Source organism: Euphorbia lathyris, chromosome 6 (assembly GCF_963576675.1).
Source record: "Euphorbia lathyris chromosome 6, ddEupLath1.1, whole genome shotgun sequence".
Lineage (NCBI taxonomy): Eukaryota > Viridiplantae > Streptophyta > Magnoliopsida > Malpighiales > Euphorbiaceae > Euphorbia > Euphorbia lathyris.
In genome coordinates, this window is record NC_088915.1 from 85,157,978 (window position 1) to 85,178,742 (window position 20,765).

Consider the following 20,765-nt stretch of genomic DNA (forward strand, 5'->3'; position numbering starts at 1 on the left):
AGAAAAACACGAAAAAATGTGAAATGAAAAAATGGAAAAAAACAAAAATGAAAAAAACAACGAAAAATGAAAAAAAAAAAAAACATGAAAATTGTATTTAATATATACGTATTGTAATGATAATTGCATTTTATGAATTTTATTAAAATATGACAACTAAACATGGTAATGTAATCATGATTCTATTCCATTATATTACATTACACATTTGATTATATTACAACGTTGATTACATTATATTGCATTACAACATACCAAATACTCTAAATGTAGTCAATGGGCTTGCAGGCAGAATACTAATTGACAGAAAAGTTCCAATCACAAATTACTTTTCACAAAATATTTTTTTGGAATTAGTTAATAATATCCTCTGAGTATTTTGTTGTGTGTTCTGTGACTGCATTCATCCATTCAGTTTCTGTCAAAAAGCTGAATCCAATTTGAATACAAACTCTCATTTTATTATTTTTGTTATAAATATGCAATGCATCTATATTTGTTAGTATTATTGAAAAAACACGAAAAATATGAAAATGAAAAAACGAAAAAAACAAAAAATTGAAAAAAAACATGAAAATGCAAAAAAAAAAAAAATACAAAAACGAGAAAAATGTAAAAAAAAAACATGAAAATTGTATTTAATTAATATAAACATATGTATTGTACAGTGGTGCTCACTTGGACCCTGAATGACCAAATGAATTTTTGGTCATTCACCGTTAGATCTAAGCTTATTAGAATCATGTGGTGAAGATTCAAATTATCCTAAGGCTTAAATTTAATAAGTCTGAATCTAACGGTTGGTCATTCAAGGTAATTTCATTTAATCAATTTTATTAAAATTTGCCAACCAAACATGATAATATAATCATTATTTCATTCCATTACATTACACATTTGATTACATTACATTATATTACAACGTAACAAACGGGTTCTAAATCCAATCAATGGGCTTGCAGGCATAATACTAATTGACAGAAAAATTCCATTACAAATTACTTTTGAGAATTTTTTTATTTTTTTTTTGGCATTTGTTAATAAAATCATGTGAGTATTTTGTTCTATTTTGGTGGCTGCATTCATTCAGATTCTGTCAAAGCTGAATCCAATTTTAATACAAACTCTCATTTTATTTTATTATTTTTGTTAATTTAAATATGCAAATTAATGCATCTATATTTGTTAGTATTATTGTGTCTTTGTTGTTTGTATGTTTTTGGGATTTTAACTAACACTTATAGGAACAGTCCACCATCAGCCAACCATGACATCTTATGAAAAAACTAATATAAAAATAGTAAAATTAGACTCCCTCTTAATATCCATTTTGTTGTTTGGTGATTATTGTTCATATTTATTGTATATTATTAGATATATTGTGGAAGTTTCGATGCGAAAAAATACCCTTTAGTGACGTTTTATTAATGACGGTGTTTTTTAACAACCGATGCCAAAGGCCATTGGAGTCGGTTCTTTGAAACAACCGACTCCAATGATGCCTTATTGACTACAGTTTTTGTTAAGCACCGACGCCAATGACAATCATTTTAAGATGCGTGTTTGATTGAGGGTCTTTGACGTCGGCTTATTAGCGTAAGCATTCCGATGCTTAAATTCATACTATACTCAAATATAGGGTAAATTTTATATGTGGCGTACGTTTATTCCATTTCACACTTTGGTATACAACCTTCATTTTGTTTCACTAATATGTATGATTTTATAGATGACCTCACACTATGGTGTACATCAGGTTAAAATGGCCGGTCAACGCGCCACGTCAGCCGTTATAAACAATAGAATTAGTAAGCAATTAAATTATAAATCCCATTCATCCCAAATTCCTATAATTAGCCATTATAAATCCCAAATTCTAAGCCATTATCCACTATAAACCCTAAATTCTCACATTCATCCTATATTAAATTTTGTATAATGGTAATTTTCATCCCAAATTCTACAAATTTATTTATCATCCCTTCAAAAACAAAACAACTGAAATTTGAAAACTTAAAATTAATTGAGAAGAAATTAAACAAAATTGATTGAAAAAGGAAACCAAACAAGAAATCGCAGCCCTTTTCTGAAGAAAAAAAAATCGGCCCTTAATCAATGACTCAGTGAGAACAAGTAAGCAAGAAATCCATCGAAGGAAGGGGGAAATAAGCAGAGATTTTCCAAAAAGAAAAAACTAAAATGACCTAATATGTGAAGTAAATATATATTTTTCGGGTCCCTTAAATTCCTGGGCCCTGGCCTGCGCCCCAGAAATCATGGTCCAGGATCCGGCCTGACCCTAGGTAAAATTAATTTTGATAGAAAAATATTAAAATTTTTTATTGTGATTATTTACTTAAAAGGGAGCGATTTGGATAAATTAAAAAGTCTGACTTTGCAGCATGGAGAAATTAAAAAGTCCGACTTTACGGATGTTGTGGCTGAGGATGGAGAGTGGGATTGGTCTAAATTTGATCTTTTTTTCAGTCTTGAAACTCTCCTGAGAATCCGAGGAGTTAAAGTTAGCAGCATGGAGTAAGATGACGATACTCGCTGTTGGACGTTTACTAATAACGGTGTTTACTCTTGTAAATCTGCCTTTGAGGCCTTTAATCATGATATTAATATTCCTTCTTCAAACCTTTGGAAGGTTATTTGGTCCTTGAAGGTTCCTTATCGTAATAAGAGTTTTCTTTGGCTTTGTGCTAAGAATAGGCTCCCGACGAATGTTGAAAGAAAAAGACGACATTTGGTGGACTCTGATACTTGTAGTAGATGTAAAGCTCATGCGGAAACCAGTTGTCATGTTCTTAGAGATTGTGCTGGGAGTAAGGCCGTGTGGATAAAAGTTTTACCTGAACATTGTCTTTCTGCCTTCTTTTTCTATTCGGAACAAGACTGGTTTAAGGAGGGTGTTGAAGGGAAGATGTTGGCTGAGCTCGAGCATGGATCAATTCTGTTTGCTATGGTCTGCCACCAAATTTGGCATTAGAGGAATGTAGAGGTGTTTGGAGAAGGAGCAGTTGTCATTCTTAATTTGCTGGAGTTCTTCTTCAGGAAAGTTAAATCAATTGTTGAGAGTTTTAAGGTTGATAGTTTAGCAGGTTATATTTAAAGGATGGCTGTTCATCTGATAGGCTGGGGAAGACCAGGTGAGGAGGTGGTGAAGTTGAATACTGATGGGTCGTGTAAAGGGAATGGAAGAATTGCTGCCGGCGGTGTTTTGAGAGATGCTGGAGGTGCTTGGTTGTCAGGTTTTGCTCAGAATCTGGGCTTAGGCTCTTCGTTTATTGCTGAGCTTTGGGGTATCTTTTCTGGGCTTAGGATGGCAGAGGATCTGGGGATTAGGAAGCTGCTCGTGGAGTCAGACAATCTCGAAGCAGTCAATTTGATTTCTGATAAAAAGGGCTCTGTGTTTAGAGAGCTAGAATTTAGTTAAGGCAATTAGAAGGATTTGCTCCTCTTTCGATAATATCAACTTTTGCCATGTTTACAGAGAGCAAATCGGGTGGCAGATCGGCTTGCTGCAGAAGGCCATAAGAGGGCTTTGGGTGTCTCTATTTTCTCATCTCCCCCTGAATTCCTATTGTCTTTGCTTTCTGAAGATAATATGGGAGTTAGCTTTCCTAGGCTAATCCTGGGCTAACTTGTTGTGGTGTTTTGTTTTTATTTTCTTTTCCCAACCAAAAAAAAGGTCTGACTTTGCAAATTATTATATATATAAGGCCTGACTTTACAAATTAAGTAAACCACAAGTATTTTTTAACCGAAAAACTAACTTACAAATTATTTAAGTGTAAACTGCTTAAACCACAAATCCCTAATTACAAGATTTTAAATCGCGGGAGTGTTTGTAAATTGGGCAAACCACGTAAATTGTCTTATTTGTTTTACTTTATTATCCATATTGTTAAGAGAGAAATTGTGAAATAAATTTTGGAAGCTACTTATTTTGCTATTATTGTTAAAAGACGATGATTGAAAAAAAAAACAACGTATGCCATTTTTATCGACTAAATTTTTATTTTCTATATATAATTATTATTAAATTCATCTAAAATATAATAACAAAGATAATTTTTGAAAATTGAATTTTTTTAAAATGATTCAAATATATTTTTAATTGGAGGCCAAGGCAGCCGCCTAAGCTAGATTTCAGCCGGCTCTGCCTTTACTAGTAGAATTTTATTTTTAAAATTGACTTTTCTAATTATCAATGGTTTAATATACATCATTAACCTATTATAATTTCTAAAAAACTCAATGTGTTAAATAAAAAAGTTAAAGGCTTAATTAATAAAAATTGAAAAGATCAGGGACCACAAAATGATTTTTTCCTTGGATTATTCCAGCAGGGCATGGAAGTCTTTTTGTTCTTTTTAGTTTTTCAAGAGTGGCTGCTGAGCTGTTACGTCATCCCATTCCGATAACCGACTCTGTGCTTTCTCAACCTGAAATTAATTAAGAAAATAATCCATCATTAGTTGCTAATTAATTCAAATTTTTTATATTGTTATATTTTTTATATAAAAATTTCCAATTTTTTTAATTGCAAATATACATTTGATATAATTAATTTGTGTTCAATATGTCAAAAAAAAAAATTGTGTTCAATATGAGCCACTGAGACATAGTACTATTGTGGATAAAAATGTCAAATGTGACACTAATTGCCAAAAAAAATTACAATAAGTACTATAAATTATGAAATTTACTAATTAAGATTAAGGTAAAGTAAAAAAACAAATGTACTTTCATCTCAAACAAGTATTTGTGGAATTTTTTTTATTCAAAGGAGATTGTGAAACTTTTTTTTTTTTTTTTTTTTGCCATCATAAGATTACTGATGTTTTCCATTTTGCTAAAAGCAATAACATCAAAATTAAAATGAGCACTAATGATCTCAAATTTGAAAAATTAAAAAATTTAATTAAATTTTAAGTAACTTTAATTTTGAGGTCATTTATGTGATGTTCGGTGAATAGAGAACGTTGATGTTTAAAGAGAGAAAACTTCGAAAATAGTGATTTTGGAAAATAAAAGATTTGATTCCATTATAAATTTATACCTAAGCAACTTTAATTCTTAGAATTTTCTATTTTGAGGTCTTTAACAGTTATTTTTACAGTATCAATTAAATGATCATTGTTTTTAGTAAAACGAAAACCACAGTTCCCTTCAGGGTCTGCTTGTTTTGGAGTTAGAAGAGGTAAATTAAAGAGAGATTATTTAGTTAACATTGCTCGAGAAGAAGTTTAAATGGAGGTTAAAGAGGTGGTTGGTTGCTGCTTTTTGACCTTATATTTGTATTTTCACTTTGAAAATGAGAGTTTTAGGCGTGGTTAGATACTTCATGTTTGCATTTTGTAGCTGAAAAAATAGTTTTTTTTTTTTTTTATAAAAGCAGTGAATATCTGCTTTTTGGAAAAACAGCATTTTCAAACAGCAAACCGTAATAAAAAACAACAGGTAAAACAAACGGATCTTAGAGGAAGGTTAGAAAATCTTGAAATAACTCCAATTTCAACCCCACCAAATTGATGAGATACGGAGGTTCACTAAAAAAAACCTCCCCTCTCCTCTCATCCTTTTAATGAAATCCTAGCAGACTCTTAGACTAAATTTTTTTATAGATACCAGTTTGACAAAACGTGAAAACACATAAATTTTTTTAGAGTTTACACTTCATTTTTCTAAAATATTAATTTTAATTTTTATAATTATTAAACCTAAAGTGAATGACATAATTAATCATGTTTGGTAATATTAACCCTTTTTATAAGTTAGATGTAAAATTCATCTTTCACACCTAATATTTGGCGTATTTTTCAAAAGTATCCCAAATATTTGTTAAGTTTACCTCTTTATTCCAATCCGTTCGAAATGTAACCCATAGCAAAATGAGAGTCTGTATGGTAGTGCCTCCTAACATTCCACTCCATATTCCCTACATCAATTCAAATAACCATAAAAAAAAATTAATTATGTATTTATCACAATTTGTTAATTTGATTCTAAGTAGGGTTGTTTTTAATGAATGATAAATATTTCTATTTGATTTGTTCTTTTAACGTTAACGGCGGGATTTATTATCATTTTTTGCATGTTCCCGGAAATTTAGAGTAGGTGCAAATTCTCCCAATTTATGGTCCACCATACGATCTGTTATATAAATAGTATACAAAATGATATAAGGATTATCCTTTCGTAAATACGGAAAAAGAAGTGGTCATCTCCGACTATTTCAAGGATCCCCATTTCCATCTAGGGGCGGAACCAAGGGGTGTTGGAGGATCGAGCCCCGGCAGGTGGCCAGAGAATTGAGAAAATTTTTTTTAGTATGGTGTCTGGTAATATTTTGAAGGGACTTATATTGACTCTATGTAGTATTATTTCAATGTTTAAAGGTAGATGAGATGGTTAAGAATGCTTACTTCTATTTAAGAGGTCTTTATGTTCAATACCCTTCAACCTCATTTTCTTTTTTAAAAAGTTTTTATTTATTTTACTTTTATTTTTCAATAACTATAAAAACATGTTACCGTTATTAATTAATTTAAATGGACTCTTTATTTTTATTTTGATAACACTTTTGAATTCATTTTTAATATGTCTTTACCATTTAAAAAAAAGTAACATATTTAATATTCATTTTTATTATATTTTTACCATTAAAAAAGAAAGTAAACATGTTTAGTTTTTTATTAGTTCAATGCTAGTTTCTAAAAAAATGATAACATTTTTACAATTTTAATGCGTTGGAGGTTAAAAAAATTTTGCCCAGCCCTAACGGGTTGGACTTTGAAAATTTACCGTCAACCGCACAGTTAATTTCGACTTTTTTTTTACGTTTTGAATTTTTTTTACTGATATGTTTGAGCCCCGGGTCATCCGGGGGCCTGGTTCCGCTACTGTTTCCATCTCTATATATAAATTACAATAGATTGTATCTCGATCTCTGTCCTGTCGAAGACCCCACGTGAATTAAATTCCCCAAAAGGATTTTATTTTTGAATTAAATTTAATATTTAATATAAATATTAAATTTATATAAAATAAAATATCAGATTAATAAAAAATATAAAAAATTAATATTTTAATCAAATATAATAATATATATAATTTTTTTAATTAGTGTTATAATTATATTTATTAAGAAAAAAACTAATATATATCTAATTTTATTAAGATCGAATATATCATCCGTCCATAACTTGTCCAAAAAATTTGATTGCCCCATTAACTTTTAGAGAACCATCAACTTGTTTAAAATGTAATCAATTAACATTCAGTTGTAAAGAAGTGAAACGCATACAAAATGCGTTTTTCACGTGTCTTGAAAAATTTAAATGAATTGACACGTAAACGACACGTCGAACTCGGACTGATACGTAGGGAAAAAGAAAAGGGATTATTTTTTTTTTATCATGAAATCCAATATCTCCTATTACTGGAGCATAATTTTTGATGTTTCCCGCTCTAGTTGTAACAACTCTTCCTTCCAGTGTATTAGATTATTAAAACATAGACAAAAATATTGTTACAAAATTCACAAAGTTAGGATCTTCACCGTGAAAAATAGTAATTAACCCCCTTTTTCATACGTATCAGTCCAAAGTTTGACGAGTTACCTGTCAATTTGTTTGACTTTTTCAAGACATGTGCAACACACATTCTGCATGCAGATTACTTCTTTGCAAATGAAAGATTAATTTACTACGTTTTAAGCAAATTGAAGGAGATATTTATTAAAACAAATGAAAGATTAATTTACTACGTTTCCTGCTCTAGTTGTAACAACCCTTCCTCCCGATGTACCAGATTATTAGAACATAGACAAAAATATTGTTACAAAATTCACAAAGTTAGGATCTTCACTGTGAAAAATAGTAATTAGCCCCTTTTTCCCCCTACATGTCGGTTCAAAGTTTGACGAGTTACTTCTTAATTGTTTTGATTTTTTCAAGATACGTGCAACACATATTTTCCATGCAAAATACTTCTTTGCAATTGAATGACTAATTTACTACGTTTTAAGCAACTTGAATGAGATATTGAGACATTTTAAGCAAGTTAAGTAGGCTATCGGAACTAGGGATGGCAACGGGTAGGGTACCCGCGGGTAGTGCCAATCCCAAATCCTTACCCGTTTATTTTTTAATTACCTGTATTCTTCTCATTACCCTAACGGGTATATGTTTTGCATTCCATACCCGTCCCATTTAATTCACGGGTACCCTTACCCTTTAAGAATCAATAAATAAAACAAAAAATATTCCAAATTTAACAAAGTATAAATTTAATAAATCATCCATCTAAAAATTGAACAAATTGAACCTTAATCAATAAAAATAAAATGGCTTAGTGGTATCACTTAATGGTCGAAGAACAAAAGATTGGTGTTCAAATCTCATATCTTACATCTAAAACACAATAATATTTTTTAATATTTAAAAAAATTATGACGGGTAACGGGTACCCTAGGGGGTCTTCTCATACCCGTCCCATTACCTTAACGGGTAATGGTTTTGATCCCATACCCATCCCATACCCTTTTATACAGGGTACGGGTAGTGGGTACCTTCAGGTAGAGTACCCGTTGCCATCCCTAATCGGAACAATTTCAAAGTTCATGAGGTCAATAAAGCTTTTTAGACAACTTAAGGAACAAATGCTGTATTAAGCATGTTACTAATATTTTCGGGAATCCAGCCCGACAAAGTCAGGGATCAAATCTCGAGGGCATTTTCCATCCCCATCCTCATTCTAATTTTGGGGTTAAAAAACCCCTCATCCCCTCTTGCGATGAACTTTTACGAAGATTCTCTATCGCCGTCAAAGCAAACCTCCAGCGGGATAAAGAATTCCTGCCCCATTAACAACCCTACGTGTTCGGTTTTTAACCGGACAATATTTAACCTAAAGTCCTTTTTTTTGTTCACATTTTTTTTTTAAAAAATGAAAGAGATAAGGATGGGATGGTTGAGAAAAGAGAAAAGCATACCTTAGCACCAAAATCAAAAGTAAAGCCAAGAACACAACCCAATGGGATACCAACAAAATAGTAGCATCCAACATTCACATATGCCACAAATGCTTGCCATCCACACCCAACAGCTACCCCTTCATTTCAAACATTTTTTATTATTTCATTATTTTAGTAAAATAAGAAAATAATAAAAAAAAATATTGCACAAAGTTCAAAATAATCATCGGGTAAATTACCTGAACTTTACCCATTTAATATCACTGAGCTTCAATTGTTAACGGTAGGGTCACTGAATTTTACACTTTTTAACCTTCGGTGGTCACTCGACGTCTCAAAATGACTGTTGACGGCCTCAAAATAAAAAAATTCGAAGAGTTGATGTTATTCTAAGGAATTGTAATTCTTGAAAATTTTCGTTTTGAGGTTATTGAGGTATTGTTTGGTTAGGAGAGAGTGAATTTTAGAGAGAGAAAGCTCTAAAAATAGTGATTTTGAAAAATTAAAAATGTGGTATCATTATAAATGTCGTTATGAACAACTTTAATTATTGAATATTTTTATTTTGAGGCCGTTAACGATCATTTTGATGAGTTAGTTAAAATTCAGTGGCCACCGATATTAAAAAGTGTAAAGTTCAGGGGTCATACGGTTAAGACTTGAAGTTTAGTGGTCATAATATTAAAATTGGTAAAATCCAGTGATCATAGGTGTAATTTACCCAATAATCATTTACAGTTAGCTAATTGCTATTAACGGTTAGTGGTTTATTATTAGTTGGTTGATTATTAACGGTTAGTGGTTTATTATTAGCTGGTTGATTATTAGTATTTGATAAAATTGTAATTAGATATTATTGTTAGTATGCAAGATATCTAGAGTAAATAATTTATTAGTGTCTATATTTTTACCTAATATATATATTGTGTGTAGTCATTTTTTTTTGTAGAAACATTTTTACCCCTTTATTTCAAACTTTTTTTTATTTCATCATTTTAGTAAAAGAAAAGAGCAATAAGAATGTAAAAATCTAACCACAAGTCAAAGATCTATAAGAATATCATAGAATGTTAGTTTGTAATTCAATTAGAGATCAAAATAGATGGTTTTTTTGCAACTAAATTGAAAGTACATATAAAATACTATAATTAAATTAAGTACCATTTTAGTTTTTTTTATATAACTTTTGTTTTTTTTTTTTAAAAAAAAACTGAGGTTTTCGTTTGCAACTAAGAAGTGATTGATGTTTTTTGTTTTATTAAAAAGCAAGGATTTAATTAACATGAGCGTTGACGACCTCAGAATTTTAAATTCAAAGATTTGATGATATACTAAGCAACTTTAATTCTTCAACTTTTTAATTTTAAGGTCATTTAGGTATTGTTTGGTGAGAAGAAATATTTTAGAGAGAGAAAATTCCGAAAATAGATATTTTGAAAAAATAAAAAATTTGGTTCTATAGTAAATGTAGTACTAAACAATTTTAATTCTTGGAATTTTCCATTTTGAGACCATTAACGGTCGTTTTTATAGTGTCAAACTAAAAAATCCTCGTTTTTAGCAAAACGAAAAAGCTGAATTAATTTTTTTTTTTCAAATACTAGTTTGAGAATACGTAAAAGCACATAGGTTTTTTTAAGACGTTACCAAAAAAACATTGCAAAAAATTCAAAATAATTAATATATATTCGAATAATAGTGTTTATATAGATCCTAATAATCAAATGAATTTGGTCATTTACCATTAGATTTAGGCTTATTAAATCTAAGGTTTAGAATGTTTTAAATCCCTATCATAAGATTCTAATATTCTACTCCCTCCATTCCATTATATAAGTCATTCTAGGGTATTTCATACAAATTAAGAAATATATTGGTTAACTAAAAAAAATTATCTCTCATGTCACTATTGGGGAGTAAGCATTGGAATATTAAAAAACACATGTACCAATACAAAAAAATTAATATTTAGACCAAAAAACTAAACTAAAAGTTCTTGGAATCTTAGAATGACTTATATTTAGTGAAAAAACCAATTTGCTAAAATGACTTATATAATGAAATGGAGGGAGTAATAAGTATAGATTTAACTGTGAATATTTAGATTTATTTGATTCATGTGAATACTGACTGTATAAATAACTTATTTTATCTTTTTTTCATAAAATATAAGTCACTTTTTTATAAACAAATTATGTAATTCCAAATTTCAACTTCAGGTTTCAATAATGAAGTTTTTTACTACTTTTTCTTTATTAATAAATTAAGTTATGATGATTTCAATTCTTAATCCTTTCATTTCAAATCATATTAAAAAATCCAAGTATTTTATTCACATATTTTGCACTAGTTTTTATGTTACACGGAAACTCTACTTTAGTAGCATTTTCGAGTTTCGTGTCCTTTTCGGAAACAAAAACTCTTTAAAAAAACACAGGTACAATTATATACGTGGTGTACAATATTTGTCATTTCGCACTTTGGTGTACAACATTTATCCTATTTCACACCTTGATGTATAACCTTTGTCATATCTCACACTTTGGTATAGGACTTTCAAATTTGCACACAAAACTGTACAACCTTTTGGTGCCTCTCACTAAAATGTAAAGCCGGTAATTGTAACAGGTCAACGTAAAGTCAACACATCACATCAACATTTGGTACTTTTATATCTAGGAGCAACTTAACCCCTAACATTTAAAATGATGCAATTTTACCGCTAACGTTGGCGCCAAGAGCAATTTTACCCCTAACGTTAGACAAGTTAAATCAATTGGAAAAATTCTTCATCAAATTGTCTTCTCGGTCAGGAATTTTGTCATCTACTTCATATCCCAAACATATGATTAAATGTGCATTTTTTTAAAAGAAAATTCAAATATTTCACCGAATTTAAAACTATGGAATCGTTTTTTTAGAATCAATTTACGTACAATTGGTGCAGAATAAGGAATAAATTATAAAAATGTCTGAAATTAACCTAACTTATCAATATTAGAGGTAAAATTGCACAATTTTAAACGTTAAGAGTAAAATTACTCATGTATGTAAGCTTTATACATATTTTTGCATCCTAGCACGATGTTACATGTCTTTGATGTGTTACTACTTAGTAATACGTAAATATGAAATATAATAACGAGATTCATGACGGAGAAAATATTACCTGATAAAACAGGTTGGACACCATTGAGTATGATAGAAGCAGCAAGAAAAGGAGTGAGTTCAGCAACAGCTTCAGCAACTTCAGTACCACTTGTGAATATATAGCTCAGATAATTACGCAGTAAAACTGTTATAATTGCAATTATTACTGAGATTAAGAAGGATATTAATGTCACTGTCACTACTGCAAATGATGCTGATTTTGGATGTCCTGCTCCTAATTCATTGCTTACCCTCACACTGTAATTTAATTTAATTAATATGTTAATTATCAAGATTAACAAATAATAATAATAAAGCAAAAAGCATAATTAAGCCTCTGATCAATTATTTTTCCATATTGAGCCATTGATCATTGATTTTGTTATGGATTTGGTCCTTATTGAACTTTTTCGTCGAGTTTAGGAGATGAGAAGATCGATTTGGCAATTCTATGTTGAGAATCACAAAATGGGAGAGGAGAAAATCGAGTTTGGAAGAATATAGTGGAAATTAATTTCTATAATTTCGTTTTAGTTTTTAATTTTTACCTCTCCTAATAAAGGAATTCTTATTTTTATTTGTCCATGTCAATAAGTCGAATCACTCTAACGATGTATGCAGTCCAAACTCGATGAAAAAGTTAAATAAAGCTCTAATTTATAATAGAATAAATGATCAAAGGTTCAATGTGGAAAAATAAATGATCAGGACTTAATCCTTAAAACTGCCAAAGTTAAGGGACTTAAGTATGCTTTTTGGCTAATAATAATAATAATAAAATTAATTTCAAATAAATGTCACGTGGTTTCATGTTTTTATAGATCGGTACCTGTGTTTTTATTAATTACAAAACCAAATCATGTGGTTTGTAAAATTTTAATTTTTTTATTGAATTTATCAAATTTGATCCATAACGACCTTAAAATAAAAAATTTCAAGAATTAAAGTTGGGGTAAATTACACCTATGGCCATTGAACTTTACCCATTTTAACATTGTGGCCACAGAACTTCAATTCTTAACGGTATGACCACTAAACTTTATACTTTTCAACACCGGTGGCCACATAATTTTAACCAAGTCCTCAAAATGACCGTTAACGACCTCAAAATGAAATTATTCAAGAATTAAAGTTGTTCAGAACGATATTAACTATGAAACCACATTTTTTATTTTCCAAAATCACATTTTTTGGAGCTTTCTCTCTAAAAATCCACTCTCCCTCCTAACCAAACAACACATAAATGACCACAAAACGAAAATTTTCAAGAATTAAAGTTCCTTAAAATATCATTAACTCTTTGAATCTTATATTTTCATGCCGTCAACAGTCGTTTTGAGGCATTGAGTGACCACCGATATTAAAAAGTGTAAAATTAAGTGGTCATACTATTAAGAATTAAACTTCGGTGGCAACAATATTAAATGGGTAAAGTTCAGTGGCCATGGATGTAATTTACCCATTAAAGTTGTTTAGTATCATCAATCATATTTTTTTATTTTTCAAAATCATCATTTTTGAAGTTTTCTCTGTTTAAACATTAATTTTCTCTTTCATAAAAAACCACCACAGATCTAAAAAATCGAAGAGTTAATGTGCTAATATTATCATAAAGTCGATAAAAAATGTAAATTTTATAAACCACAGAGTTTAGCCTGTAATAAAAAAAAAACTACATGTACCATCTAAAAAAACGTGAAAACATAAGATATTTATTTGAAATTAACCATAATAATAATAATAATAATTGAAGTCTAACCTTGCAGCAGCATTGAACCCCACTGAGATCATAAATACCCATCCAACTATAGTCATGCTGCATTCACATAAAATATGCATAAGATTACCAAAAAAATAAAATAAATAAATAAATAAATATATGATATTAGTAATAATTAATTTTCCAATATATTTTAGTATAAATAATTAGTAGAATAATGGTCTAATTATTATTGTAGCTAATTTTGTTTTATAGTATTTAACAGATTAAGTTTTCAAAGATGTAAACAATTAATTTAATTTAAGGATAAAATCCAAATTTTTCTCAACCGTTAAAAAAATGCAAATTTATTTCTAACGAACGAAATGATACAAATTTTATCCCTAACCTTTCTAAACAAGGTCAATTTTACTTCTACATATCAAAAATTTGAACGGACTGATTTGTTGTTATTTGATTCGTTATTTAACTGTCTCATCGGAACCCTAGAATATAAATTATGTTTAAAACATTTATTCTATAACTAATACAGTTACAAACAACCTGCTAAAATATCAATATTTAAAACTGTCAGATACAAGATAATCAATCACAAAGAAAACCTAAAATCCTTGTTTTTTTTAAAAGACCTAAAATGCTTATTATGTTATTTAAAGCCGTCATAAATAACATGTCAATATGCATATTTGTCGATAAACTTGTTTAAAAGATCCAACGTGACGGTCAAAAGAACTGCAAAATCAGTCCGTTCAAATGACAAAATTCAAGGATTTTTATGTCTGGTTTTGACGCTCAGCCGCGATACAGAAAAGTGAACTGTCCCCTTATACTTCGAAACGTCATATTTATTTTCTAAACTTGTTTAAAATACAGTTGCGTTCACATGGACCCTGATGACCATGTAAAGAGGAAATTACATAAGAAATCACTATTGACTAGGATTAAAATCCTAAGGTGGAGATTCAAAACATCCTAAGACTTATATTTAATCCGCCTAGATCTAAGGGTAAATGACCAAATTTACGTGGTCATCAGGATCTATATGAACGCAACTGGTTTAAAATAACATATTGGTTTTTAAAAGTGACTTATTGGACTACTGAACTTACTTACAGTCATCTATTGACTTTTCTGAACTTATATAAAATGTGCGTACTTCAATTAGTTCAAAATCTCTCTTTTATCCGTCACGTGTATTTCGAGATTCCAATAAATCATTTTAAACAAATTTAAAAATAAAATACAAATTACTAGAATGTATTAGGACTTAGTTGATGTATGCAGGGATAAGTTCAATTGACTAGTAGTTGCACATAAATCCATACACACCGCAAGAAGCATCATCACCTGAACCTTATCATTTGGATAAGACAATGAAATGTGGTTTTAGGTAAATTATCATATAGATTAAAAAAAAAATGGAATTTGTCAAAAAAAAAAAAAAAAAAAAGGAAAATAGTATTTTTTAGCTCCTAAGTTTTAATTGTTACATCAAAGTCCAAATCCAATTTTTTATTATTAAAGGTTAAAATAGGCATTTGACCATAATTTATCGTGCATGGACAAAATAAAGAGTCGATGATATAATCAAACTTGACATGTCAAAATTTTATTAGTTTTATGTCAAGAAATAAAGTTTAGAGGTCATTATGTTAGAATCGTGACAGTTTAGGGGTCATGGATGTATTTTTACTCGTAAATTTTGTAATTTAGATGAATTGGTCGAATACTTTTAACGAAATTCGATGTTCATTCGGCTAACCAGACTCTCAATATCTTCAAATAATTGATCATCGACTCCATAGTCGGAACTATAAGGCGTCACGGAGAATCCATTGACACTCCAACTCCTTTTTTTATTTACAACGGAGATATTTGTCGCTAAAATTGGATTTACTGGCGGAATTAGGAATGATTCCGTCGCTAAATCTTAATTCAAACGAAATATGTGTTTACTAATTTTTTGTACACTACCCCCCGACTTTTGGTTGTTGTTCTACCACTAATTGACACGATGTATCAAATTGAAAGATTGGAAATTTAAAAAACAAAATCGAAAGCGAGATATTAATTACCAGACAGAAAGCGAGGCCAGGGCAAGTTCAGCATTCTTCAGCAACCCGGCAATCAAAACTAGAATTTGGTAATACCAACTCTCAAGGCAAAGCATAACAGCCGAAGCAGTCGAAAGCTTTAAGAAATCCCAGAGGCCCGAAAAAGCAAGCCAACTGAACCCAGTCCATGTCTTTTTACACTTTGGGCTAACCAAAATGTAAACAAATTGAGCCACAACTATAATCCACCAAGACAAACTTAGCACCAGCGACGCACCCAGCAGTCCCAAACCTAGTTTATATATGGCTAGCCAACTTAGCAACAAGTGAACCACGAGTGTCGCTAATGCTATATATGCACTGGGGAAAACTATGCTTTGCGCCTGCAAGTAGAAGCGTAAAAAACGAATTGTCGTGTTATATGATCTATATATTTCACAGGATTATATATAATAGGAATAAAGTTTAAATTCGTCTTTATCGTTTTGAAGAAGTGCATACTTATCCTAACGTAAAAAATGGCACAATTTTATCCTTAATGTTCCTAAATTAGAACAATATGTGGGTCCAGATAACGTACATGAAGTAATTTTGGATCAGGTAACATCATAACCCATAAAACGAGACTCTTACCTCCAGACAACGGAGGAAGGAGGCACGAAACTACTAACACATCCCAGTCCAATGGAAAACACCCCTTACACGGGTGGTTTCATCGAGGGACAGAGCCAAGATTTCAAATCAGTTGGAGCAAATATTTAAATTTTATAAAGGGTTAATACACATATTTCCCCTCGTGTTTTCTCGAAAAAACACATATGCCCCTGTATCAAATAAACCCACTAAAATCTCCTTGTACTTGTCACAACCCTACAGATATACCCCACACTAACGGAATGATGATTTGGCACAAACGCCGTTCCACGTGGAACGCCACGTCAACTGCCAACAAATCAAAATGAATCCTACGTGGCAAAGTAAAAAGGGTTAATACACATATTTGCCCTCGTGTTTTCTCGGAAAAACACATATGCCCCAGTATCAAATAAACCCACTAAAATCTCCTTGTACTTGTTAATAAGTTATCATGCCACGTCCCTTTTTTAAAAATTTAAATAATTAAAAATATGTCTACATGGCAGTTCATATAAGTAGCAGTTCATACCTAGGAACAGGTTTGCCCTAACGTCTAAAATGAGAGAGAGTCGAAAGAAAGAGAGTGAGAGTGATTTCCCTAATGCTCGCATTATTCTCCATCTCCTTGAAGGCTACCAGGTACGAATTAATTAAACTTTGAAACAGTCTTTCTTTCGACTCTCTCTCATTTTAGACGTTAGGGCAAACCTGTTCCTAGGTATGAACTGCTACTTATATGAACTGCCATGTAGACATATTTTTAATTATTTAAATTTTTAAAAAAGGGACGTGGCATGATAACTTATTAACAAGTACAAGGAGATTTTAGTGGGTTTATTTGATACTGGGGCATATGTGTTTTTCCGAGAAAACACGAGGGCAAATATGTGTATTAACCCTTTTTACTTTGCCACGTAGGATTCATTTTGATTTGTTGGCAGTTGACGTGGCATGACGTGGCGTTCCACGTGGAACGGCGTTTTGTGCCAAATCATCATTCTGTTAGTGTGGGGTATATCCGTAGGGTTATGACAAGTACAAGGAGATTTTAGTGGGTTTATTTGATATAGGGGCATATGTGTTTTTCCGAGAAAACACGAGGGCAAATATGTGTATTAACCCTTTTATAAATGTATTTTTTGTACATATAATTTTTTTTTAAATCGGTGGGGTTAAAATACTACAAAATTTATAAATATGAGATCAAAATATTATAAAATATTATAAATATATAATTTTTTTGCCTCTACCTCGATGTCATTTTGATCGAGGTAGAGGCAAAAAAATTTAAGCACAAGCTATATGACTGTCTAGATCCAAAATTGCTTCAAGTTGGAATCGTTAAACATAAAAGTTTATCACTTCTAACATTAGGGGCATTATTTATTCTTCCCAAACGTTAGAAAAAATTTGGACCTTATCCCCATATAATATAAATGCGATAAACATAATAACTCTCTGTAATTATATTAACGTATTAGAAATTGACAATCATACCTGTAAGAATTTCTGAATTGGGAAATTTGCTGCGTAAGCAAATATTTGAGGAATTAAACCGTAGATGAAAATTGCAGCTTCCGATGCTATTTCTTTAGATTCACCGAGTAAAATTAAGAACGGCTTAGAGAAAACGTAGAGAATTGTTAACGGAATCCCAGTTAGTGTAAGAAGAACAGTTGATCTTTGCATATATGCACCTAACATTTCATACTTGTGTGCTCCATAGGCTTGCCCACAAAGTGTTTCGACTGCGCTTCCCATTCCGAGCTGCAAAAATAAAATAAAATAATGATTTAGCATTTTTTTGTCGTTGAAATTAAGGCGTAATTCGTCTTAAAAGATACGAGATTCTTCAGGCGAGTTAGTGGAAGTTTTTCTCAACATGGTATTTGTTTCGTTGTTTTATGTTGTTGTTAGTTGGTAGATAGTAGCGGAACCAGAGAATGATATTCGGGGGCGTCAATGTACAAAAGTTTAGCGAGAAATATTTTCGGGGATTAAATATCAGCGACCGAAATTAGCATCACCAATTCCATTCATAATTTCTGGAAATGAAAGAGCTATGGATGGAATTTTTATGTTTAGTGACGAAAATTTTGTGGTAAATTTAATTTTATTTCTCGCTAGTGTCGGAGCGTCGAGGGGTCACGCGTAGTTCTACAATTGTAATGACCGAACTACAAATGGACACTAAAGCAATAATGGGAAACAATCCCTCTTTAGGCGGAATTCTAGCCGAGCAATAGTTCGACGGACATACGACCCTCCCTCTTAGCTAGTCGCCGAGTATCGAAGCTATCTACACCAATATTGGATCGGTCACAAGGGTGTCACTATCTAATTATAGAAGTCAGTGACGAATCCAAAATAAAGTATTCAAGAGATCAATAGATGAAAACGTGTTAAAACTACAGATTATTTTTGGTACTAAGAATCCGCTACAATTATATTTCGTCACTAATACTAAATACCTACAAATTTATTGAAATTAGTGGATTGCTATTTACCGTCCCAAATTACTTATCACCGCTCCCACATTGACATTGTTGCCCTTTTCATATTTTCTTTCAAAAACGGTTAATTGGTTCTCTCTTCCAATCAAAACTGAAATTATGAAAATAATTGATGTTTGCCTAGAAATGGATGATTAAGAGTCGGAAACATTAAACTTTATGTTTTTTTATCACATAAATTATGAAAAATGCATGGTAATAGGGTGAAATTATGAAAATAATTGATGCGTGACAACCCGAGAATCCCGTAAATGGATGATTATGGGTCGGAAAAATTGGACGAGATACATTTTTTGTGAAAATATACGTTATTGAATGATATCTCTATTCCGATAAAAACTGAAATTCTAAAAATAATTGATGAGTTGCAAAAAAATTAGACGATTTTATATTTTCCATACTAAAAATTGGACGATTTTGCATTTTGGGGTCAATAATTTTTTTTTTTACCCTAGGCGGACAAAATTTGGCCAGACAGAAATTTTGCCCCCCTAGGGTAAAATCAAGAAATTCTCTCAAAAAAGATAAAATTTCAGTTTTGAATTTTTTTTTTTATGAAAAGGTCAAAATTGTCCAATAGAAAACGATAACTAGCAATTTAGAAGTGGTAAATAGCAATACGCTAAAATTACCATTCGTTATTATACATTTTCTGTCTGGTAAATCTATTTTTTTCATTATTTCTTCCTTGGGACCCTTCCCGACTCCGCGCCCTACGCTCGAGATAGAAGCTAAAAATCATTTATAAGTGTCTGTATTTTGCACGGAAACCGATACGGAAACAGAAAATCATTTCTAAAAATATAGTTAGGAAACCGTAATGGAAGGGTAAAAAAACGGAAACGGAACCGAAATGCGAAAACACTGATAAAAAAAAGAGTTTAATTACTGACCAGAAGACCGTAGGCGAAAAGTTGGATACCGGTGTTACCAAGAGAAGCAGCAGCAAACTGGAGAGTACCAAGATGGCCGCAAAAGATCTGAGTAGACATTGAAACGACATTGTTAAGCAAGTAAACGACAACGGTTGGTCCTGCTAGGAGAAACAGTGTTTTGAGCTCGAGAAAGACGGCTTTTCGGAGCCGGTGAAAGGAAGTGAAATCGGTGTTGGATAGGATTTCTTCAAGCTCTGAACTAACTGTTGGGATTAAAGATGATTGTTTGGGAAGTAATACGGATTCAAATTCCTCATTTTCAGAGTTCGCCATTGTTGATTTCTCTGGTTTTTCTTTGGTAGAAAATTGGGGAAGAAAGGGGCTTATATATATGGGACAAAAAGGGTAGAAAATGGAATCTAATCCGAAAATCAAAGGAGGGTAATGAATTTCATTTTGTTTTGATTTCTATAAAGTTGTTTCCGGTCGACTTTACCAGTGGCGAATACAGGATTACTCGATTGGGCTAAATCGAATTTCCTTAATTTTTTTTTGTATACGCATGTTATAATTTGAATGGTCAAGAACCAAATTTAAGTATTAATGTACAATTTCTCAAAATTAAGTTAGTTTCGTTTAATAGTTCTACCATATAAAAATATTGAATTTAGGGACTGCTGAACATGTAAAAGAACTAAAAAATTTGATTTCAGATGGCTTATCAGGCCAAAAAAAAATTCGAAATTTGGATTTATGGAGACCTAACATATCAAAGAAAAATTAGAAATTTGGATTTATAGAAGCCTAACAGGCAAAAAAAAAAAAATTAGA

At 31.1% G+C, this 20,765-nt stretch overlaps 1 protein-coding gene across 3 annotated transcripts; it reads right to left on the reverse strand.

Annotated features, from left to right (window-relative positions):
• Positions 1-4,160: 4,160 nt before the first annotated feature.
• Positions 4,161-20,358, reverse strand: LOC136234035 (protein DETOXIFICATION 40-like). Of its 3 annotated transcripts, none has more exons than XM_066023789.1 (8): positions 19,953-20,358; positions 18,044-18,313; positions 15,932-16,293; positions 13,896-13,952; positions 12,156-12,394; positions 9,005-9,117; positions 5,861-5,947; positions 4,161-4,451 (listed from the first exon to the last, which is right to left on the reverse strand). In XM_066023789.1, exons 1-8 carry the CDS (start codon positions 20,265-20,267, stop codon positions 4,380-4,382), a joined length of 1,515 nt encoding a protein of 504 aa, XP_065879861.1. In that variant the 5' UTR covers positions 20,268-20,358; the 3' UTR covers positions 4,161-4,379. The 3 variants fall into 3 exon arrangements, with proteins under 3 accessions (XP_065879861.1, XP_065879862.1, XP_065879860.1); XM_066023788.1 differs by having other exon boundaries at positions 4,164-4,451; positions 9,005-9,123; positions 19,953-20,357; XM_066023790.1 differs by lacking the exon at positions 5,861-5,947 and having other exon boundaries at positions 4,163-4,451; positions 9,005-9,123; positions 19,953-20,357.
• Between the last annotated feature and the right edge of the window lie 407 nt (positions 20,359-20,765).